At 46.8% G+C, this 23,775-nt stretch overlaps 1 protein-coding gene across 5 annotated transcripts; it reads left to right on the top strand.

The window, feature by feature from the left end:
- Positions 1 to 1,130: 1,130 nt before the first annotated feature.
- TICAM2 (TIR domain containing adaptor molecule 2) lies at positions 1,131 to 22,546 on the top strand. 5 transcript variants are annotated; one of them, XM_077911265.1, is made up of 3 exons: positions 1,157 to 1,291; positions 4,536 to 4,638; positions 18,882 to 22,546. In XM_077911265.1, exon 3 carries the CDS (start codon positions 18,941 to 18,943, stop codon positions 19,655 to 19,657), a length of 717 nt encoding a protein of 238 aa, XP_077767391.1. In that variant the 5' UTR covers positions 1,157 to 1,291; positions 4,536 to 4,638; positions 18,882 to 18,940; the 3' UTR covers positions 19,658 to 22,546. The 5 variants fall into 5 exon arrangements, with proteins under 5 accessions (XP_077767389.1, XP_077767390.1, XP_077767391.1 ...); XM_077911263.1 differs by lacking the exon at positions 4,536 to 4,638 and having other exon boundaries at positions 1,131 to 1,291; XM_077911264.1 differs by lacking the exon at positions 4,536 to 4,638 and having other exon boundaries at positions 1,156 to 1,295.
- Positions 22,547 to 23,775: the final 1,229 nt, after the last annotated feature.

Below are 23,775 nucleotides of genomic sequence, written 5' to 3'. Positions count from 1 at the left end.
CGTAAGGCTTTTAATACTTTTTACTTGATTGCCTTTTTGCTCTTCCTTTTTATTCAGCGGAACTCCAGTCTTCTTGGGTTGGGCAGAAGGAGCCCTAGAGAGGAAACTGTCGGCGTGGCTTTCTCGCAGGGTTCGCTGCGCTGCGCATCCCTGCCCAGGGACGTGGCCCACGACCTCAGAGAAGGGCCCTGGCGGGAAGGAGCCAGGGGGAGCGGCAGGAGCCGGGTTTGGCTAAGCCCGCGGTTTCTTCATTCAGGGTTTAGGCGCTCCAGTCGGGGACGGAGAAGCCGCGGCTGCAGCCCTCACCCCAGCACCCAAGTCTGCACCGAGCAAACACCCTGGCGGCGACCCCGTCCACCGCCTCCAACCCAGGCGTCCGGGGACAGTGAAAGGCGCAGCAGCAGCAGCAGCGCAGGGAGCGTGCCTCTGCCTCGGTGACAGTCCCCCTGCGCCACTGCCGGTCGTCGGCCCCTTCCGGGCCTCCCTCCCTTCTGCGCGGAGGCCTCGGAGGGTTCCTGGGGCCGGCGGCCGCGAGACCAGCTCAGCGCCTAACCGCAGAGGTCTGCGCGCGCAGGGGCGTGGGCGTGGGCACGTGGTGGGCGGGGCCTGAGCTCCGGGCCGGGGCCCTCCTCCCGGCGGCCCGCGGGCGGTGGGCGTGGGCACGCGAGGGGCGGGGCCTGAGCTCCGGGCCGGGGCCCTCCTCCCGGCGGCGCGCGGGCGGTGGGCGTGGGCACGCGAGGGGCGGGGCCTGAGCTCCGGGCCGGGGCCCTCCTCCCGGCGGCGCGCGGGCGGTGGGCGTGGGCACGTGGTGGGCGGGGCCTGAGCTCCGGGCCGGGGCCCTCCTCCCGGCGGCCCGCGGGCGGTGGGCGTGGGCACGCGAGGGGCGGGGCCTGAGCTCCGGGCCGGGGCCCTCCTCCCGGCGGCGCGCGGGCGGTGGGCGTGGGCACGTGGTGGGCGGGGCCTGAGCTCCGGGCCGGGGCCCTCCTCCCGGCGGCCCGCGGGCGGTGGGCGTGGGCACGCGAGGGGCGGGGCCTGAGCTCCGGGCCGGGGCCCTCCTCCCGGCGGCGCGCGGGCGGTGGGCGTGGGCACGTGGTGGGCGGGGCCTGAGCTCCGGGCCGGGGCCCTCCTCCCGGCGGCCCGCGGGCGGTGGGCGTGGGCACGCGAGGGGCGGGGCCGCGGCGCCCGGCACAGTCTCGGGGAAGGCGCGGCCCGCGAGGTGTCCCGAGGGGAGAGGAAGACGCGGGAGCCGCGGGGCTGGGCGCGGGCCTGGGCGCGGGCCTCCGCGGTGCAGGCGAGTAAGCGGGCTCCCGGGCGGGAGCGGCGGCGGGAGCGGCGGCGGGGCTTGCGGCGGGGCTTGCGGCGGGCTTGAGGCCGGCGGACCCTCTCCCTCTTCAGGGAGAGTCCGGGCAGCCTTCTGCTTTGCTCGTAGGTTTCCCTTTGACCAGAAAACCTGTTTCTGGGGAAAAACCACCTCCGAACGTAAGCAAGTGGCCGAGAGGTTCTGCGTGAAGCGTCTGCGGGACCCTGGGAGCCAGGGCTGAAACTTTCGGTTTTGGTTTTTGTCTTTGGCATCTTGGCCAAAAGCTGATTTGGTTAAAAGCAAATTTGGGGCCGGCCGCTGTGAGCTGGGTTTTAGGCAGTCAACTAAAAAAATAAAAAATAATCTTTAAAGATATGGTACATTTTAAGACTTGCAGTAGTGTGTTGATTATAAGTGGCGTTCAGGAACTCCGTATTCAGTCTCCTTTATCTCAGAAAAAGTAGATGAAAACTCCGTCATCTCCTTCCGAAGCGCAGTACATGTCACCTGCCCACCCCTGTGGATCTGGGAACAAATGGTGTCTGGGCCGCGGGGTCCTTGGCACCTTGTCTGTTGTCGTTTGCTCCTCCCGGTGTTCTTGTTTATTGAACTGACACCTGCTAATACATCTCTTGTCTGACACCCCCCGGGCCAGACAGCCCCTCCTAAGTCCCACCCATTTCTTTGCTCACTTCTCTTTAAGAACAAAACACAAATCAGGTCTTTAAATGAAAGCCTTGCTTCCAAGTTTGTAGTTCCCGCCTCCCCCCATCCTCCGTCCTCTGCCTCCGGCTGTCTTCGTCCCCCCCAAGGCCCTTGTGGAAGTCTGGGGTCAGGGCAGGTTTTCTTCTAACAGGCCACAGGTGGCTGCTCCCTCATCTTCCACATTTTTTTCTTCTGTTGGCTTCCAGGCCACCACATTCTCCCTCATTTCCTTCCATCTCCCTGGCTCCTCCTTCTGTGTCTCCGGGTTTCTGTTTCTTTTCTCAGCCGCTGAATGTTGGAGTGCCACAGCGCGCAGTTCTTGGACATACTGTCTTTCTAGCCGGACTCTCTCCCAAGGCAGCTTCCATCCCAAGCCCTGTTCCATGGCTGTAAATATGACATCTCTAAGCTGGTGACTTCCAAATGTTTAGCTTTACTTCTGTCCTGAGTTCCAGATGCACGTTTCCAGCTGTTTGCTCAGCATCTCCACTTAAAGGTCTGATGGGCATTTCAGTTTAGTATGTCCAGTGATACCACACCCACCCGGTCCTCCCTTCTGCTTTTCCTCACTGACCTTATCTTATCACAGTAGAGGTTACCGGCATTGGCATCATTTTAGCTCAGACCAGACATCCAAGCATCCAGCCAATTCTGTTAACTCTTGAAACTCCTTTCAATCCTTGAAAAGATCTCTCAAATCTGACCACCTCTCAACCCCTCTCTAACAACTCTGGTTCCCTCTTACCTAGATGACTGTAAGTCTCTGATTAGGCCTTCCTGCTTCTGTCCTTGTTCCTCTGTGCTCTCTCTCCAAACAGCAGTGATTTTTTTTTTTTTTTTTAAGAAATATAATCAGAACTTTCACTTCCTTTCGAAACTTTCTGACAGCTTCTCATCAGAATCATAAAAACCAAACTCTTAGGATGGCTTCAAAGCCCTTTGTGATCTAACCTCCAAGAACTTCTCTGATCTCTCTCACCTTCCCCCTTGCTTACTCCACTAGCACCATTGATCCCTGCTGTTGTTGTTCTTCTTCTCCTCCTCCTCCTCCTCCTCTTTCTTCTTCTTCTTCTTCTTCTTCTTTTTTTTTTTTTGACTGCAGTGGGCCTAGGCTGGACCATCACAGGCTTACACCTTCACTCTCCTCACTTCCCTATTGAAATACCATCTCAGGGGTTCCTGCCTTTTTTGAGGTTTTAACAGCCCCTTGCTACTACTGCCCTTTGGTGCAGGTTGCTGTTAGGTACTGAATATTATTCTCTAGTATTCCACAAAGCCTATGGCACCTGTAAATCATTGTTGGTGTTTAGGGTTCTCCAATATTAAAAATGCGCAACCGTCTTTGTCTTGAGCCTCATTTTGATAAGACATATAGTTTGCTTTTACATTCAGCATTTTGATAAAATATTCTTCCTGATTTGGAGAAGATTTACCCTTTAAATATAGAAAATGAAAGAAAAACCGTCATTTTACCCAAAAGAGTGTGCAGTAAATTTTTTTCCTCTTCTTTTTTTTTTCAATTCCATTGTTTCATTAGGAAACCATAGTCTCTCACTTGGAGATTGTTTCTGAATGGCACCAAGAATAGGTAGTTTTAATGGGAAGAAGAATGAAGGCGCTTGTTCAGGGAATGTTATTCAAGTTTGAGTTGTGTGGTGACTAAGTTGCTAGCAGAATAGCAAGATTTTATAGCAAAATTCACTTCTCTTTTTAAAGTATGCAAGGATTAAAGTGAAAAACAGTATTTTTGTGAAAGGCTTTTGAGGGATAACAGATGTTTATAATGCTGCTTTTTCGCTTTTTTCTCAAGGAACTCATTCTTTGATGCTATTAGTAGCATGTGTACTACCTTCCCTTCTTTTAAAAGAGAAGAAAAAAATTTTTCTCATTTCAGAATTGAGATTTCAGGTGCTTGAATAAATATGTATGATAGAAAGTCGAATAAGCATTTAAAATGAGGGCATTTGAAATAAATTGGAGATAAGAGCAGGTCAGTTAAGGAGAAGCCGGGAGTGAAGTTAAGATCAGGACACCTGCCACGGGCCGCTGTATGGTGAGCCCACTCATTCACTCCTTACTCACCGCTTCCCAGCGGTGGAGTAAGGAGGCTCCACGGATGAAAAACCGGGTGCCTGTGAAGATCCGTCTGTGTATTTTGTGTATACCTCACAGAAGTCAAAGTTTTTGTGTTTGTTTCTCTTGTTATCTAAATGACCATACCTGTCTTAGGTACTAGGGAGGTACATAGTCTGCCTTCTAGTGCTTTACAATAAACTAGAAAGTGGAGGAACCCTGTTTGCATTTAGAATTAGCAAACCTGGACGCTTGGGAAGTTTGTATATAGATTAAAACTCAGGAGATCAAACAGTTAATCATGGAGTTGGGCTAAAAGCCATCTGGGATGTGCAGATACGGCACATGAGGAATATACTGTCTGGCATCAAGTTAACATGAATTCTATTTAAAATAAAAAACCTGGAAAACTTCTTTTTTTTTTTTTTTTTACTTACTAAAAAACTTTTTTTTCCAGGTTGCAGTATCATCATAGAAGAAGATATATATAGAGAGATGCATTTAGTGAACATGTATATTCACACATTCCCTGGACACGGATAACCAGTATTACCTTTTTGGTATACTTCTTCCCAATCTATTTTCTCTACAGCCAGTTTTACAAAGCTGAGATCATACTGTCTATGAGACCAGACTGTGCAGTCTACTTTTGTTCACTTATCACGGAAACATTTTCCCTGGTTCTCAAAGTATTTCTAAGAAACATTTTTAATGATTTAATAGGATCCACTTGTATGAACACTGTGGCATAGTTTATGTTGTCTTTCCCTAGGGTTTGGACATTTTGATTGTTTACCTCCAATAGAATTTTGGCTAGCCTATGAACATGTATGTTCTCTAATAATAAGAAAATATAGTCCTGGGCACCTGGGTGGCTTAGTTGGTTAAATATGTGCCTTTGGCTCAGGGTCCTGAGATCGAGCCCCACATTGGGCTCCCTGCTCAGCGGGCAGCCTGCTTCTCCCTCTGCCTGCTGCTCCCCCTGCTTCTTGTTCTCTCTCTCTCTCAAACAGATATTTTAAAAAATATATATAGTCTTATACTTCAGACTTCAGAATTGCAATAATATGTTCCCATAGATCCCGTGACAGGAAAGAGCTAAGCAAGCTTAAGGAACTGAAAAAAGAAAAAAAAAAAAAAAAAAAAAAAAAGGCCATATGTAGGTTGCTGGAGGAGCAAAGGAAGAAAGACATGAAATGAGGTTGGAGCTGAAGCTTCTCATTTGCCATATTAAGAAATTTTGTGGGCAGTAACTAGACTTTCAGGGGTGATCACTTTGAAGTGAATTATAATGCAGTATACCTGATACCTTCATAATTAAAACTTTTTTTTTTTTTTATTCTAAGAGCAGTAAATGGGAGTAATGTGACCAGATGGTTGTATTCATAAAGATCATTGTTGCTGCTGGACTGAGGAAGGGTGAGACTGACCAGGAGAACACATACCAAGGCTAAGCGGGAAGCAGTGTAGTAGAAAGATGTTGATCCAGAGCGAAAGTGTGGTGGAGAGGGAAAGTAGAACTTGAAATGTATTTTGGAAGTTGAACAGACAGGACGTGGGGATAGCTCAGAAGTGAAAATGTAGGAGAGGAAGGGGAAGGTGTCAGGGATGCCTCCACTTCCTGGCTGTGGTCACTGGGCAAGTGATGGTGCCTCTGACCATAATGAAGTCTGGGGTATGGGTAGATGAGGTAGGAGGTACCTCCCAGGCCAGCAAAAAAAATCAGAATGCTAGGTGATACACAGTCTAAGAAATGCGAACGGGGTATTCTGGGCATCCAAAAAAGCAATAATTAACCTGGAGGAAAAAGGAGATGCTTTCTGCCAAATATGCTGCTTGGGCTGTGTCTTAACACGAATGTACCACATTTATATTCACGTCTTTTTTTTTCTTTTTTTTTTTTTTAAGTAACATAATGGTTCAGTTAAAAAATCCAACAAAGTATGTTTGGATTGGCCAGATCCTATTCTGATTAAGTCAGTAATTTATGTGATAGTGATGATGATGATGAAGACCTCTCGGTTCAGTTGTCTCTCTAAAAATAAAAGATTGTGTTAGTCTTATATTTGGAACACTGTCTCATTTATTTGGAAGGTATTTTTGACTGCTGTCCATGCTCTAGACCCTGGAAACAACAGTGGTGTGTAGGACAGATCTGGTTGTCATTCTGGTGGAGTTTACATTCTAGTGGGAAAAAGAAACTAAGCAGATAATCATACACATCGTTAATTGTAGTTGTGATTAGTGCTATGACACAAAGGTACAGGGTGTGAGGCTCCCATAACCCTGACCTTTGTAATAAAAACCCTGGTACCTAAAATGAAAAAATGCAGGCACTGGTTTACTTTGACTATAAATAGGTATCAGTGGGTGGTACATATTCTAAGAAATGTGAACGGGGGGATTTGACCATTAATCCTTTTATTTATGTCGGCCTTTGCCATCCTTATGGGTTCTGCGCAACCCCTAATGAAGAAAATAAATAAAAGACAGCCGATTGTCAATAATGTTATCTCAGTGTAAGATCAAGTGGCCTCAAATTCTACTTATTGTATCCCTGAAATTATTGAATACCCTAGTGAGATTCAAAAATATTTCCCATGTAAAGAAGTCAAAGAAAAGTCCACGTGTTCCTCTTCCAGCTGGCATAGGTCTGTTCTTTTGCATCCTCACAACCTGATGGAGCTTGACACTCCCGTGCTATATGTAGTTGAGGGAATTTGCTGTAGTTCAGCTAACTCATCCTGGAAAGAGCCAGACAGTAAATATTGTAGGCTCTTATGGGCCAGACAGTTTCTGTTGGAACTACTTACCTCTGCTTCTCTAGCATGAGATTAGCCATAGACAACACATCAGTGAATATGCATGGCTTTCTTCCAATAAAACTTTATTTACAAAAACAGGTGGCAGGTCCTGTTTCACTGCAGATCTCTCCTGTAGTGCCTTGTGAATTTGGATGCTGTATCTGTTGCAGTTGAGTTGAATAGAACAGAATCTGCTCTGGCTAGTTGAAGCAGAAGGATATGCATTCAAGGATATTACAGGATTTACAGTATCGTTAGAGAGTTGAAGAGCTAGACTCTAGGTTGAGTTTCTAGGAATACCTACTAGCACCACTTAGCAGAATTGGTCTAGTGGAGCTGGGCTTCTGCCATGAAAGCTCCTGCCAAATCAGCAAGCTGCCAGCTCCTGAGTCACACCATCTCTGCTGGAGCAGAGCCTCACGCTCTGCCTCTCTCCGTAGTTGACTCCGACATGTAAGACATCTGATTGGCCGAACTTAAATTATACCTGGAGTCTGACCTTCAAGGGAGCCGAGGAAATTCAGCACTTGTGCTACAGGACATATAGGAAGGTCCACTAAGGAAGGTGGAGTGAATTTTGGATGAGCAAATCTGCAGTCTAGTATAAGAGGACGCCATCTCCCAGTGGACGGCATCTACCCCTCGTAGAAACAGAAGGGTGCTCGCACTCTCCCCGGAAGTCCTGTAGGTCACGACATCATCTGCAGTGTCCATCACAGATGTTATCCTGGGACTTCACATACTTGGGAATTAGGTGGCCTCTCCCTTTTCCTAGAGAAGTGGAGAATAGGAGAGACCAAGCTGCTCAGCAATCAAGAGCCTAACAGCTCAGCTCTAAGAAGCTCATGCCCACGTGTGCCATCCTCTCTCTACTAGGAAATTCCCTCCATTTCTGGGAAGTTGCCAAGTTTCTCTTTTTATGATCTCTCCCCCTGCCCCTGCGTTCTGTTGTAGCAACTGGCCTCCTCTCTCCTCCTCAGCTAGGCTGCTCCCCAACCTGCTGGAGACACTTGAAGACACCCCAGTCTACTTTGGTGATGCCACCATTCCTCTGTATTTGCTCCGTGGACCTGGAGGTGCTAATGAGCCCTGCCTGAGGCACTCTTCTCATGCTCCCAGGACCATTCTGGGTCTGATTTTCCTGCTGCTCCATTGCCACTCTTCCCTGTCCCGGATGGTGCCTCTCCCTCCAGATGCCCCTCTGACATCACTTCTGTCTTCAGCTCTCTGCTCTTCTCTCTCTCTGTGTTATTCTCAGGTGCTCAAGATTTGATCTCCTGAGCCCCTGACCTGCATGTGTGAGTGCTTCCTGACAGCTTCTCTTCTAGGTCATGGGACAAGCTCCCTGGTCGCAAACTAGATGAACAGGTCACACACACCTCCACTCCCATCCTGTTCACATCAGCGAACAGCAGTGCCACCCACCAGGGTACACCAGGCACTGGCTTGGGAGGCATACCTGATTCTTCTCTGTGAGCCCCCATGACTCCCTTTGGATGTATCTTTGGGTCCTCCTGTCACTTCTTTGGCACAGGGCTCTACTCCCTCCCCTGGGTTACTGCAAAGTGCCTCTTAGCTGGTGGTTCTCCCAGACTAGAGCCTGACACACCCTAGCCTGCCCTCCTGACCTGCAGCTATTTTAACCTGTCCTGAACAAGTTAGATCGTGTCTCCTAATTACCACCATCCAGGAGCTCTCTGTCCACCTGACCCGATCACATTCAAAGCCCTCAATACAATATGTCAGGCCCCTCACCCGCTAATCCTGTTTATCTCCATCTGTATGTCTTACTGGTACCCTTGCCTCTCCCGCCCCCACATACGTGCACTGGAGCCTTATAAGCAGCTAAGTGAACCTATCCTGATGTACTTTACTCTGTGGCGCCTTGGTGTTTTTGCAAATGCTGCTCCCGTTGCTGGGAAGGCATCCACCTCCCTTGGCCTTAATCATGCAAGTGTCCTCTGCTGCAGGTGTACCCCGAGTGCCTCTGTAGCGCCCATCGTCCTGGATGGAGTGCCAGTGCAGTAGTTGTCCAAGTACTGTCTGCTCATTCTGGCTTCACATCCCTAAAACCCAGAGGTCTTGGTGGAGAGTAAGTTTTCCAAAACAGAATCATTACCACGAAGCTTACTAGTTGAACAAGAAACCATTGCTCTTACTCATATTCACCACAAGGTGGTGCTGTTCAAATAGGAAAGAAGGAGGCTCTTCAAGGCTGAAGGATTCAAGCCCTCAATGTCTTTATCTTAAATGTGTCCCTTTTCAGAGGCAGCAAGTTCTTTCCGCGGGTAAAATCACAGACTGAAAATCATACATGTGCAAATGATTACTGATCGTTATTTCAGTTACTGCTCTTTGGGAGCCTCTTCCCAAGTGGCCAACATGTTTTAAAAATGCAAGTATGAACTCCTAAGTCGAAAGCAGCACACTTCTAAGGAAGGTTGTAGTAGGGTTCTCTATAGAGAGGGAAGACCAATAGGATGTATGTAGAGAGTGCAGGGAGGGGACATTTATTTTAAGGAATTGACTCCAGTGACTGCAGGGCCTTGAGTCTGAAGTCTGCAGGGACTTCTGCAGACTTCTGTGTTGACCTAGAGACAAGAATTCTTTCTTCTTGGAACCTCAGCATGGCTCTTCCTACACTTACGAGTTGGGGTTACATCCCAATAAACCCGTTGTAAATTGAACATACTCTAAGTCGAAAACACATTTAACACACCCCACCTACCAAACATTGTATCTTAGCCCAACCTACCTCATGTGTGCTCATAATACTTATGTCAGCCTACAGTTGAGAACAATCATCTCACACAAACCCTGTTTGATAATGAAATGTTGAACAGGTCGCGCGATTTCTCAAACGCTGTACTGAGAGTGGGAAACGAGGGTCACAGGGGTAGGAGTGGTTGTGTAAGTGTATCTATCGTCTAGTCTTGTGGCTGCACGTGGCTGTGGCTGTGGCTACCTGGGAGCTGTGGTGCTGCCCCCACCCAGCTGAGAGAGAGAGAGAGAAGGAAAGAGGATGGATCATACTGCGCATTGGGAGCCTGGAAGCAGATCTAGAGTCACAATTCCAAGTGTGGATTCTACTGAATGCATATTGCTTTCGCACCATTGTGAATTCAGAAAATTGTCAGTCAAGCCATCATAAAGTGGGGACCACCTCTATTGCTCTTAAGGCTTTTACCTAATGATTAGGAGCCCACCCATGTTCTGGAGGATACCCTGCTTTACTCACAGTATACCACTTTACCTGGTCATCCCATCTAAAAAATACCTTTGCAGCAGCATCTGGGCTGGCATTTGAACAACAGCTGGGCACCAGAGCCCAGCCAGGCAGACACATAGCGGTGTGTCACAGAGGTCTAGGTGAGAAAAGTCAACTTTGCTTGGAAGAGAAGTTTTATTTGCATTTAGCTGGGGACAAGGATGAGCCATCTGATGGCAATAACCTCCCCGAGGCACCCCTGGGCAGTCTGTGCTGGAAGAGAGGCTGTCCTGGGATGGGTTCCACTAGCTGCTGCCAGCAGCTCTGCTTCTGCCCCGGAAGTCTTCTGTTGGAGGTCTTACTGCCTCTGGGGCTCGGAAAGAATGATAACCGTGGGGACACTGCAGTTTCACCCTACCAGGTTCCATCCTGTACTGTTTATGTTTCAGAATTAGGTGGAGGTTTGGGGCAGTCCTTGGGAAGGTGTTTTGCTTCTTATTTTACTGAGACTGTTGAAGCAGACAGAAGGGAATGTCCACAGGTGTCCCCTGCCTCCCCCACCACACCCACCCACCTGTCCCTGTCCCATCTCATTCCGCTGTGTGTTATTTTCAGTAGGAAAAACAGTCTCTCCTCCCCTGCAAGGGCAGACCCCTCCCTTTCCACCTTGGATCCCACCCCTGACCCCTTGCCTACCTGGGTCATCCCTTCAGCAGTCCTCATCCTTCTCCAACATCCCTGAACTGTTCTCTCCATGAGCTCCTTGTCCTTCGCCAACAGTCTTCTTTATAGCGAGTCCTCTTAGGGTACTAGACTTCCCCCAAACTCTTACCTGTTTGGTAAGAGTTTCTCTCCCTCAATGGCAAAATATTTCCAAGTCAGTCTCTATACTCAGTCTCGAATTTCTTTTCTTTTCTTTTGAAGTCCATGTAATGAGGTTTTCCCCCTTCCCTCCCGTTTAGCACCAGTCCTCCAAAGCTGCACTTCTCTGAGTCCGTATCCTACATCCACAGCTCCTTTGGCAGCTGGGCCCGTTTTGCATCTGGAAGCCCTGGAAGACAACCACACACTCGCTTTCCCTTGAACTGATGCCTTCATTTAGTGTCTTTGGTAGCATCACATTCCTGGTGGTCCTCCGACCCTCCTAACCACTTACTTTCTATCTTTATTGCTGTTTTTTTCAGTTCTTGACCCTATAGTGTTGGGGGAGCCCTAGGGCTCAGCCCCTGGACCACTTCCTTTTTCTATTTATACTTATTCCCTTAACGATCTTCAGGTTTAAAAAGTCTTCAGGTTTGAAATACAGCCTAGACACTGATAAAAGCCAAATACACATCTCCTGGCTAGACCTCCCCGCCAACCCCCCGAGACTCCTGTATTCTTTGCCTACCCAGCATCGTGAGTAAATCCTATCACTTCTGCTCCAGAATACGCCCCAGATCCAGCCACTTGTCACCACTTTCACTGTGCCCTGGCCCAGGCCACCACTCACCATGATCCTCCTGGCTCTTGCAGCAGCCTCCTCACTGGTGTTCTTGCTTCTTTTCGTTCTGTTCTCAACATGACACAATGGTCCTATGAAAGATGAGTCCTCTCTTGTCATCCTTCTGCTCAAAACCTCCTCCTGGCATCTCCTTCTTGATGCCTTGCTCATCAGCCCCACTGTACCCGCTCCCCGCCCCCCCCCCCCCCCCCCCCGCCTCCATTGTTCATCAGGCCTTAGCACTCTCCTGTCTCTGGGCCATAGTCCTCCCTGCAGACACTTGCACAGATCACTTCCCTCACCCATGTCTTTATTTAGATGACGTCCCTTGTTCCCTGACAAACGCATTTAAAAACAAATAAAACTTCTTCCAACAGTCCTTAGTAGCTTCTTCTTTATCTTTTTTTCCCTAACACTTACCATCTCCTTGTATATTATATGAGTGCGTATTTATAGAGTATTTTATACTTTGTTATACGATACACATATTTCTCTCTTTTTATTGTCTATCTCCTCATACCAGAATTTAAGCTCAATGAGAGCATAGTTATTTTCTGCTTTGTTTACTGCTGAACTTCAGCTTCTAAAATGTCATAAATAGTTAACCTAATATTTGTTAAATGAATGAAAGCAGACAGTACCTTTCTAGTACTGTTTACCAGGACGGATGCTTTTCTTTCACTCTTAAGAACAACAGGCATCCAGGGGCACCTGGGTGGCTCAGTCGGTTAAGCATCTGCCTTTGGCTCAGGTCTTGATCCCGGAATCTTGGGATTGAGCCCCACATCAGGCCCCCTGCCCAACGGGGAGTCTGCTTCTCCCTCTGCCCCGCCCCCTGTTTATGCACACACGTGCACATGGTCTCTCTCTGAAATAAAATAGCTTTTAAAAAAAGAACAAGAGGCATCCTCTTTGGGAATTTGTATTTTTTAAAGTTTATTATTTTTTAGTAAGTTCTATGCCCCACAAAGAACTCGAACTCCTGACTCGGAGTTCAAGAGTCCCGTGCTCCAGCAACTCAGCCAGCCAAGTGCCCTTGTTTGTATTTTGTAGATTCAGCCTCGGCACATCATCAAATTATAAATTCTCACCCAGTAGTCCTAAAGGGATAGACCCAAGTCTTGTGAGAAAGCAGCCTAAATCTTAGAAGTCATAACGGTCTAGAACATAGCTCTGTAAGTACAACAGATTTTTAAAAATAAAGGGCAAACTGTTTCTCAGAAATGCCGTGTGGACAAGGAAGAAATGCTACGAAAAAGAAGGGTGATAAAGCTGCCTCTGAGCAAGTCTGAAGGAATGCTCTCTGTCTCTGTAAATCAATTTCCATTTCTGGATTTTGATATAAATGGAATCAAAATCTGTACTTTTTTGGGGGGTCTGGCTTCCTTCATACAACATAATGAGTTTGAGATTCATCCACATGAGTGCATTTATCAGTAGCTCACTCCAGTGCCGAGTGGTATTCCATGGACATCAAACCGTTTTTTTCTCCATTCCCCTCTTGGTGGACATGTCTCACATCCTCCTCATTACTGTAACCTGGTAATTGTATCTAAAGACCTGGTCGGAGTCGGGCTAAACATTTTTGGCAAGACTGCTTGACACATGATGATACATCATACTGAATTACATCAGAAGGCACAGTATGTCTGGTTGTGATCGGTAAAGCTGAGCATTTGATTGAGGGTGGTAAATCTGTTCTATCTTTGAATTTTGTGTTACATTCATCGAATTTTCTATTTCAAATGCATCGGTTTTTACTCTGCTTTTTTTCCCCCAATCTCCATAGCTATGTTTTTTTCTCTTCAAATTACTTTACTCTCGTGGCCTTAAGACTATTTATTCATGAGAGACAGAGAGAGGCAAAGCCACAGGCAGAGGGAGAAGCAGGCTCCATGCAGGGAGCCCGAGGTAGGACTCGATTCTGGGTCTCTAGGATCATGCCCTGGGCTAAAGGCGACGCTAAACCGCTGAGCCACCTGGGCTGTCCTGATTTTTTTTTTTTTTCCAAGCCGTTCCACCATGTTCATCTGATTTGGTTTCGATAATGTTTATTCCATTGGTTGCCTTTTCTGTTTTTTCCCTAATGGCGTTGGACCCTTGATTCTTCTGCAGTCTCTCTTTTCAGGTAATTCTGTTCTTCCAGCTTTGATCTTTTTCTTTGGTTAAGGATTCTCTTTAGTGCATCCTAGGACAGTGCCACTCACTTATATTCATGAATGATAATAAAAGAAGGGTGCACTGAAGGTAAACCATTTGACTTCCTTCATCAGAAATGTCCTGCAGGGACACACCTTGCTGGCTTGGTTGAAAGAACATGTGACTCTTAATCTCAGGGTCATGAGTTCAAACCCTAAGTTGGGTATGGAGATGACTTAAAATCTTACAAAAAAAAAAAAAAAAAAAAAAAGGAAGAAAGAAAGAAAGAAAGAAAAGAAAGAGAAAGAAAGTGTCTTGCTATGAGAAAAACGTCAGCTGAGCTGAAAAGCATACTTACCTGATATGATTATTTCACATCCTGGCACAGTTTCCCCACCCATCTTGTCCTGGACCAGCACCAGATGGCTCAGAGACTGGCAGCTTGTCTGTAGACCACACTTGGAATAGCCCCATCCTAGAGCTGGTTGGGGAAATTTTTCTTTAGCTCCTTGGCTAGGTATGTAATAACCATAACAGCTGCTAACATGTGTGGAGAACTGTTCTCAGCCATTTTGATCCTCATAAAAATCCTCAGGGAAGGTACTATAATTATCATCACTTTACACATGATGAAATTAAAGCAGAAAGATACCTAGTAACTTGGACCAAGTCACGCAGTATTTTTATAGCCAGGTATTGGGATTTAGGTTCAGGCAGTCAGATTCCAGAGCACATAGTTTTTTATTTTTATTTTTTAAGGATTTCTTCATTTATTTTAGAGCATGAGCGGAAGGGGCAGAAGGAGAGGGAGAGAGAGAATGTCAAGTAGATTCCCTGCTCAGTAGGGAGCCCGACGTGGGGTTTGATCTCAGGTACCTGGGATCATGACCTGAGTCAAAACCAAGAGCCGGCCACTTAACCAATTATGCCACCCAGATGCCACCAGACCACATAGTCATAACAAAAATGAAATTGTCTTTTGCCTATTATTTTTCTTAATACTTGTTTTTATTTCTTGCATTCTGTGTGCCTGCTTGCCAAGAATGCACATTTGTTATGCTGTTCTTTTCACCCTACTCCTGTTTATATGGGGAATCCTATTGGGATCCTCTTTCACTAGATGAAAGGTGGATGCATTCTGGACCCTCTTTTCTTCTTATCTAGGACCTGATATTCCTTTCAGAACTTCAGCTCAAAGGCTCCATTCTGATGGGCTGAGTTTCCCCACATAATTATTGCCATGAGGGGATGTCATTAGCTCAGTGGGGGCTGTCGGCAGTGGTGGCAATCAGTAGCTTCCGTTTTAGATCTTTTCTGGGACAAGAGGTGGAGGTAGGGCTGTCACTCCTTCAAGTTAAAAGCCCATGCACAAAAAAGTTTCAGTCTTACAGAAAGTAACTTGGCCACATCTATCATTATTACAAATGCATTTGTCCTTTGATACAGAAATCCCATTTGGGGAAATTATTCTGCAGACGAACCTGTACACATGTGAAGTTACTTTTATACAAAGATATTCTCTGTTGCTTTGCTCCTAAAGGTAGTAGACTGGAAACAACTCACATACCCGAGAATAAGAAACGATTATGGCACAACCACGTGGTGGAAGATTTTGTTATAAAGAACAGGGAGGAAGTTACGTGCTACTGGGGACAGTGCTGGATCTCTGGCTACTGCTGTTTTGCAGTGGATGTGTGTATTTTACATATGTATATATAAATAATGATACTTTTCTGTGATCAGGAAAGAAAAAAAGAATATATATCCATAAAGAAACAGTGAAAGGACATAGGAGAAACTGATGAAAGCAGTCACCTGTAGGAGGCCGTGGAGGGAGCTGGATGGATGGGGAGGACTCCGGGGATGAAAGTGAGAATTTACACCATAACCATTTGCTTTTTTCTTTTCTTTTTTTTTTTTTTAAGATTTTAAAAATTTATTTATTCATGGGAGACAGAGAGAGAGGCAGAGACACAGGCAGAGAGAGAAGCAGGTTCCATGCAGGGAGCCTGACGTGGGACTCGATCCCGGGTCCCCAGGATCACATCCCGGGCCGAAGGTGACGCTAAACCACTGAGCCACCTGGGCCGCCCTGCACCATAACCATTTTCAAGGTCATTAGTTATCTCAGCCACTACCTTTTCTTTAAAAGCAAATGAAAAAAAAAATGTATGCAGAGATGTTCCTGTGACCAATGATTTCACGTGCCTCTCCCCAGCGGCCACCTTCCATCTTGTCCCATTTCGTGGAAGGGAAGAAGGTGCTTTCACCCTGCATCTGCCTGTCCCTGATGGGGAGGGGACCTTCCAAAGGCTTCCTGGGTTTCTTCAGCCTTCCATGCCTAGCTAGTGTTGTGGGAAAGCCCCCTGGTGGATGGAGTCAGCAGCTCGGGGGCGCAGTTCTGGTCATGTTCTCTCTGGTCCTTCCCTCCTGAAGCATCCACAGCCCTGGATAGAGACCTTTTGCCCCTCCAGGAACCCCTGCGGTGGTAGGAGAGGCCAGCCGCCAGCACACAGCTTTCTGTGTCTCTTCCCCTTGGTCGCCGCCTCCCTAACTCCCTCCCTCCAAATTAGAAGGTTATAGTGAAGTTTCCAGACACTGTGGCTCACTTTATTCCCTTTGGGCTGCTCAGGGTGGGGCTGAGTAGGAGGGCTCAGGAGTTGGAACGGCACCATCATAGACTTCTGGAGGCTTTTGCTCTTTTTTGCTGACCCGTATTTAAGAAAAATGTGACATAAAGTTGCAGTTCTATTCTTTTGTTATTTATCCATATTCACGTCAAGAGATTTCGTCAGTCTGGCTTGACAGAGCATTTTACCCTAGTAGTTTGGGACACTCTTTATGAGTATCTGTTCTGTAAATCCAAGTGTACTTCCTGCAGCAGCCAGTGGTTAAGGTAATGGTGTTAAGTTGGTTTAACCAACCAAGTGAAGATCACTTGAAAGGATGCTATAAATAGATTCTTCCAAATGCTTTAACAGTGTTCTTTGGAAGTATAATATAGTCAACATACAGCGTTGCGTTAGTTTCATGCAAACTATAAAGCAATTCAACAATTCTATACATCACTCAAAAATTATTTTTTTAGGGGATCCCTGGGTGGCGCAGCGGTTTGGCGCCTGCCTTTGGCCCAGGGCGCGATCCTGGAGACCCGGGATCGAATCCCACGTCAGGCTCCCGGTGCATGGAGCCTGCTTCTCCCTCTGCCTGTGTCTCTGCCTCTCTCTCTCTCTCTGTGTGTGACTGTCATAAAAAAAAAAAAAAAAAAAAAAATTTAAAAAAAAATTATTTTTTTAATATACATACAGGAGAAGCTTCTTTCTGCAGCTTTGCAGAGTAGCACCTTTTCCCGTAACACCACAACACAGTCTGCAGTGAATCCTAACCAGTGAAGAGAATCCAAGTTCATTCAGTTTTGTTATTTGAGGTGGATGTATAAGCATTTTAGAATTATGCCTTAATGTACATCTTGGTAGGTGTCAGCATATACTGTGGATTAGAACCTAAAGTTGACATCATAAATGACAAGCAGTAGCTAGCAAGTCCCTCACTGCTCAGAGGCAGGAGCAAACCCTTTCGCTCTTTAGGTACTCTAGAAAGAAATTCACTGTGTTTTAACTTATCTTTTCTTCCCATCAGTTTTTCATCATTTTTGCTCAACGGTTTCTTCTAACCTTGAATTATTTTGGTATATGTGAGCTATGTTATTTATGCTATTATGATTTTAAGCCTAATTAAATTCTTGAATTCTGGTCTTTCTTCATGAAAATAAATTTAAAAGCTCTGGAATAGAGCCTTTTTTGAAGAAAATAGTCTTCTGATAAAAGAATCCCTCTTGAAACTGCCTATATAGGGGTTCTATTGACACCATTGCCAACATTATCTGAAGATTTGTTTAAACTAGTTTCGCATGAAGCACTTTTCTTTCATAGCTGATGTAATTCTTCCACTCTGACTTTAGAATTTTTAAGATAACAGAGCGAGGGGTGTCTGACTCTTGATTTTTGGCTCAGGTCATGATCTCAGGTCATGAGATTGAGCCCCACTCAGTGTGGACCAGACATGGAATTCTTTCTCTCCTTCTACCCCTCCCCGCTCATTCTCTCTCTCTCTCTCTCTCTCTCTCTCTCTCTCAAAATAAAAATGAATAAATAAGTGAAGAAAATAACAGCATGAGGATGGGCTATAATGATTCTTTGTTGATTTCTCTGGTGAAGATCACTAGCCTTTGTTTCCAGATTTTATTCCCAAACCACGATGTTAATTTTTCCTGAAGTGAATCCTCAGTTTTCTGAAGCATTCCCAGGATTACCTAGGAAAAGGTATTCCTTACTATTCACAACCCTTATCATAATTGCCCTGCCAGCCCCAACACCAGGGCCTGACCCCCGCAAGGCAGAAGAGCTCCCAGCCAGTGAACCGCAGGCATCATTTCATTCGATGTTTCAGATCTTCCGTTGTGCTGACTTAGCAGAGCTGCCAGCTAGTCTTCTCTGTATTTGTGTTCTGTTTTGTATTTGTGTTTGATATAAAAATAAGTTTGGATTTAATATTTGAGTATTCTGTTGCTCTCGTTTTTGTTGTTTATAGTTTACACAATAACTCGATAATGAAGAAGTTGGATTTTAGCTCCATATGGATAGACTGGCATGGTACCCTCTCACTAAAATACCAGAGCAGTTGACTTTATTCTGGAAGTTTACAGTGCTAGCATACCACGTAAGATTTCCAAATGTCTCCCGTTACATTAAACTGACTCTGTCCCCGCCTTGATTCCCCATGGTAGTCCTTGTGAAGCTCCCAGAAGACAAGGGATTTCCCTTCCCCAAGATCCAACTGGCATTTCCTCCTGAAAACCTGTATGTTACAATCTCTTTGAGGTTTTCAGGTTAAGTGAAAAAAGTATCTTCCGTTTTTATTTATTTTAAAAAACACTTTATTTATTTATTCATGAGGCAGAGAGAGAGAGAGAGAGAGGCAGAAATAGGTAGAAGGAGAAGCATGTTCCCCGTGGGGAGCCCGATGTGGGACTTGATCCCTGGGGATCACGCCCTGGGCCGAAGGCAGACCCTCCACCACTGAGCCACCCAGGCACTCCGTATTTTCCGTTCTTAATGTTTGGATGACATTCACAACACGTGTCTGCCTTGTTATTTCTTCTCTTTGTAGAATGAAAACAAGTGTCAAGAAAGAAGGAGCGCTCTCCATTTCTGACCGGGAGATTTACGATGGGTGTCAGGAAGTCGAAAATAGATCCCCGCCCACTCTCTGTCTCCTGGGGTCAAAGCCCCAGTGTGGAGGTGCGTCAGAGTCGTCCTGAGTCCGATTCCAAGAGACCTGAAGACCTGTCGCTGCGTGCTCTGCCGGAGTCTGGCCCCACGACGCTGCGACCTGTAGGCCAGTGCGAGGCAGCGATGGGCCTGGGAGAGACAACGCTGGGGGAGGAAGAGGAAGAGGAGGAAGAGGTGTTCCTCAAGTTTGTGATACTGCACGCAGAGGATGACACAGACGAAGCCCTCAGGGTCCAGAGTCTGCTGCAGAATGACTTTGGCATCCGACCCGGCATCATCTTTGCTGAGATGCCGTGTGGCCGGCAGCACCTACAGAACCTGGATGACGCGGTCAACGGGTCCGCGTGGACCATCCTGCTGCTGACCGAGAACTTCCTGCGAGACACGTGGTGTAAGTTCCAGTTTTACACGTCGCTGATGAACTCCGTTAACAGGCGGCACAAATACAATTCCGTCATCCCCATGCGGCCTCTCAACAAGCCCCTGCCCCGGGAGCGGACCCCCTTTGCCCTGCGAACCATCAATGCCCTGGAGGAAGACAGCCGGGGCTTCCCTACCCAGGTGGAAAGGATCTTCCAGGAGTCTGTGTATAAGATCCAGCAGTCTGTGTGGAGAGAGGCCAGGAGTTCTGTCCAGAGGCACTTCGTCTCCTGAGAGGGAGCCCACTACCCACGGCTGCCTCGCCCTCCGTGAGGCAGCACATTTCTGGCAAGGATTTGACAGAAGCCTGGGAGCATGACAAAGATTTGATTGATTCTGCAGCACACTGCATAGACTGAGACTTTTTGATGTCGTGTTAAACTTGAGATTGTCTGGCTTTCAAGAACGTTCCTCTCCCAGTTTGCCTGGCCCGTGAATTTTAGGCAGCGTATCTGTAGTTCACATTCCCTGCGCCAGTCCTTGAACACAGACTTCTGAGAGACGTTTTAAAAATACGACACTTTCATTGGGTTCTCAGAGGACACGCAGGAGGAAATGTCTCTGGAGGATCTGACCTCCCTTCCTCTGGAGGCGCCTCTCAGAAATGTCACAGTAGAGCACGACTGGCATTGTCCCCCCAGAAGCACAGAGGGCCAGCTGGGAACATTTAGAATGCTGAGCAATGATAACTGTGAAATTATGAGCAGATGTGAGAATGGGCGGCGGGGGGCGGGGGGGGGAATCCAATCAACTGTTGTGTGGCTTTATGCTGGAATTTGAGTATTTGGGGACAGTGCCTACCACTGATGAGCCACCTGTTCAATGGCATTGTGGTTAGGGACTCCGGGGAGCCATGTCGTGAGGTCCCCTGGAGCCTGAAGCTCTTGTTAGGTCATCTGTAACCAGGGCTCTGTGTGCAGGGCTTCTGAAAGGTGTATGTGTCCCTGGCCACATGTTCTCCATCCCTCTTATGGCAGCCTTTAAAAATTCCTCTCACTCACAGTGCTCTACCCCGGAGGTATTTCTCAGCTGGTGATAGGAGTAGCTTGGCTGTGTGTGTGTGTGTGTGTGTGTATGTGTGTGTGTGTGTGTGGCGGGGGGGTTAGATTATTTGTAGACTTAGGATGGAAGTGGAAGATGCATTTTGTCACCTCCTCTTCTGGGTCCCACACTCACAGCACACCAGAGAGGCCCACAAAGCCCCATTGCTTTCCCTCATGCTCTCCTGCCCTGGCTGAGGTTGAAGGAGAGCCCATGGGGTACAGACTGGGGATGGATGGAGTGTGAATCACGTCATGTTGTAGTGAGGAAAGCACCCACTGCGGGATCGGGAGACCCGGTTCCAGTCCCATCTCTGCCACCAAGGCTGAGTGTGATCTTCCCCTCCTTTATCTGTGAGATGAAAGGGTTGAATTGATGGATTTCTAAGGGCCTTTGTCCTCTCTCAGAATGTGAACAACCAGGAACCAGAAAAGGGTACAAGCAAAAACAAAACAAACACAACAGTTTTGTAATGTGATGTGTCATAAATTGCAGGAGGCTTTGGACAGGCTCACAGTGGAAGGATATTCGAATGCGTTGACAGCATAAATTGATTTCTAGTGGTATCCGTTACACTCATAGTCACAAAAGAATTACAGCACTTGCTTACTCAGATTCTTTTAAAATACGTTTTTTTGTAAGGACCATTGAGCAAAGACGTTCTGCTTGGTTTTTCTTTCTCCTTATCCTCACTTCTCCATGTCTCTTCCTATTCCTAGTGTCTGCTCTCTTCTTTCTGCATCCACCTCTTCATAGCCATGACCAAATGTTCCATGAAGAACTTCTGCAATCCTGCAAGTAAGTCAAACCTCTTACTAGTACTTACCGAAGAAGAGACTTTTTCATTGCGCAATGACATTCTCTTTACTTAAAGTCTCTATCATAGTAGCTTCCTACTCACTTTTCTATACACACACACACACACACACATATATATATCTCCAATTTCATATAGTTAAAAAAAACATTAACCCACCCTTCATGCTTACTACCAAAGTGGGAGCTACTGATGCTGGATGGTGTTTTTGTTTTTTTTGTGGTTTTTTTTTTTTAATTTTTTTTTATAAATCTTTTTATTTGTTACCCTTGACTACACTTGATTATTTCCAACTCTAGGGAAGATTGTGGAAACGTATTTTGAAAAAAGGCATTAATCAAAAAAAAAAAAGAAAGAAAGAAAAGAAAAAAGGCATTAATCTGTACTCCATAGAGCACCAGGCACAACATCTCTCCTTCAATCTGGAGTTAAATATATTTTTTGTGATGATGAAAAATGTCACATACTGAATAACTGTGTCTGTTGACATTAACAGCTGTGAAAAGAATTATCAAAATAACTAAACTGAGGATGGTAAGAAGTAAAAGTGTGGCCTTAGTCATAGTCATATGTTTGTGTGTGTGTGTGTACATGTATGTGTAGATTAGACTTAAACACACACACAGGGAATTTCTGTAACATTTTGCCACATACTGGAGAGCTTTTATGTTGGGTCCTCTCTGGGCCTCATCGCCCACCCTGGAGGCCCACAGAAGTGCTTGAGTTGTGCCTTATAGATCAGTTAGGATTCTTCTAGCCACAAGAAACAAAACCCAGTGCCACATGACCTATACCATAAGGTAAGCTTCTCTAACTTAACAAGAGGTCCCCTAAGATACAGTATCTCCAGGGTGTCCTTAAAAATCCCAGGGTCTTCTAAACAATGCAATAGTACTATGCCTTAAAAAGAAATAAAATTCCGATATGTGCGCCAACATTAGATGAACTTGAAAATGTGGAGTGGAAAAAAGAAGCCAGACACAAAAGCCAAACATAGTATAGGTTTGTACCATATGAGGTACTTAGAACAGGCAAAATCATGGTGACAGGAAGAGCAGAGGTGACCACGGGGTGGGAGGGAGGGAAGAGCAGGAGCCATGTTTCATGGGTACCGTGCTTTTATTGGGATGATGAAAAGATTCTGGAAATGGACGGTGATGATGGTTGTACAACATTGTGAATGTACTTACAGCCACTGAGTTGTATGGTTAAAATGGTAGATTTTATGTATATTTTATCACAATAAAAACCAGGTTCTTACCGCCTTTTTGTCCTGCCACCCTCAGCGTTCTAGTGGAACTCCTCTCAAGAGTTGTGCCCTGGCCGCTCCCGTGTCAGGCACCATATATATGACTAGGGCGGCATCAGCCTCCTAAAGTGCTCACCCACGGGAGGAAAAATATTTCCTCATTGCATTATTTAAAATTGCTCATACGTGGTGATAAGCCATCTGACTTCTCGTTGGTTTTATTATTATTATTATTAAGATTTTAGAGAACTAACGTGGGTGGGGGAGGCAGAGGGAGAGGGAGAGAGAGAATCCCAAGCAGGCTCCATGCCCAGCTTGAAGCCCAAAGTGGGGCTCGATCCCACAACCCTGAGATCACCACCTGAGCCGAAACCAAGAGTCAGACGTTTAACCAAATATGTACCACCCCCACCCCCTGGTGCCCTGGTTTTATTATTTTTAAAAATTTCTCTCCACTTTCTCCAGGTGGACCCTTCCTTCTGCTCCCCTTCCCCCCACACCCTCAAGCACCACTGCTATGGAGTCAGATCTCTGCGATTGGATCCCATCCTTGCCCTCTATAAATTGTCATCTTAAGCAAGCCAACCCCCCCCCCACCCCCGCCCCCCCGCCATCCTGCATCTCTGTCCTCATCCAAAATTAGAGATAGTAAGATAGTAATACCTCACTGGCAGGATTATTCTGAGGATTAAATGAAACCATGCATGTGAAGCACACACCGGGTGGGGGGCAAATGTGTTTGCCTGTGGCCCTACTTTTGGAACCCTGGCAACCCGTGGGGAGCAGATTTTAAAAAGAAAGCAGGCCTTGTGTCCACGTGCATTCCAGATCTCACCCCAAACCGAGAGGAAGCCCCCGACGGGAGAGTGTGTGAGCCGTTGATGGTAGGCGTGGCTGTGGACAGGCTGGTGCAGGCAGGAGGCAAGAGAGGCCAGTCGGGGAGTGGGGCCGTCTACCAGAAGCCCCGGGAGTGCCCACCCAGAGCCAGGTCAGGGGACCGCCCGGGCCTGCCTGCTGCCAGCTGTGTTCTCCTGCTCCTACCCCACCGGAGACGTGGACGACTTTCACATACATTTGAATTTGCGGGGGTGGCCCTGTTCAGCTCAGCTCCCTTCCAGGGCTCAGGAACTCCCCGAGAATTTAGCCTCGCTTGGGAGTTTATAGGCTGCGTGAAGCTCAGACTCTTCTCCACTGGGGTGGGCAGAGTGGGTGGCGAGCACAGAGCACTCCTCTGCTTTGCTGCTT

The sequence above is a fragment of the Canis aureus genome, chromosome 10 (assembly GCF_053574225.1).
Source record: "Canis aureus isolate CA01 chromosome 10, VMU_Caureus_v.1.0, whole genome shotgun sequence".
NCBI classification, from domain to species: Eukaryota; Metazoa; Chordata; class Mammalia; order Carnivora; family Canidae; genus Canis; species Canis aureus.
The sequence above is the reverse complement of the archived record's forward strand: the minus strand, read 5'-3'. Positions and strand labels throughout refer to the sequence as shown.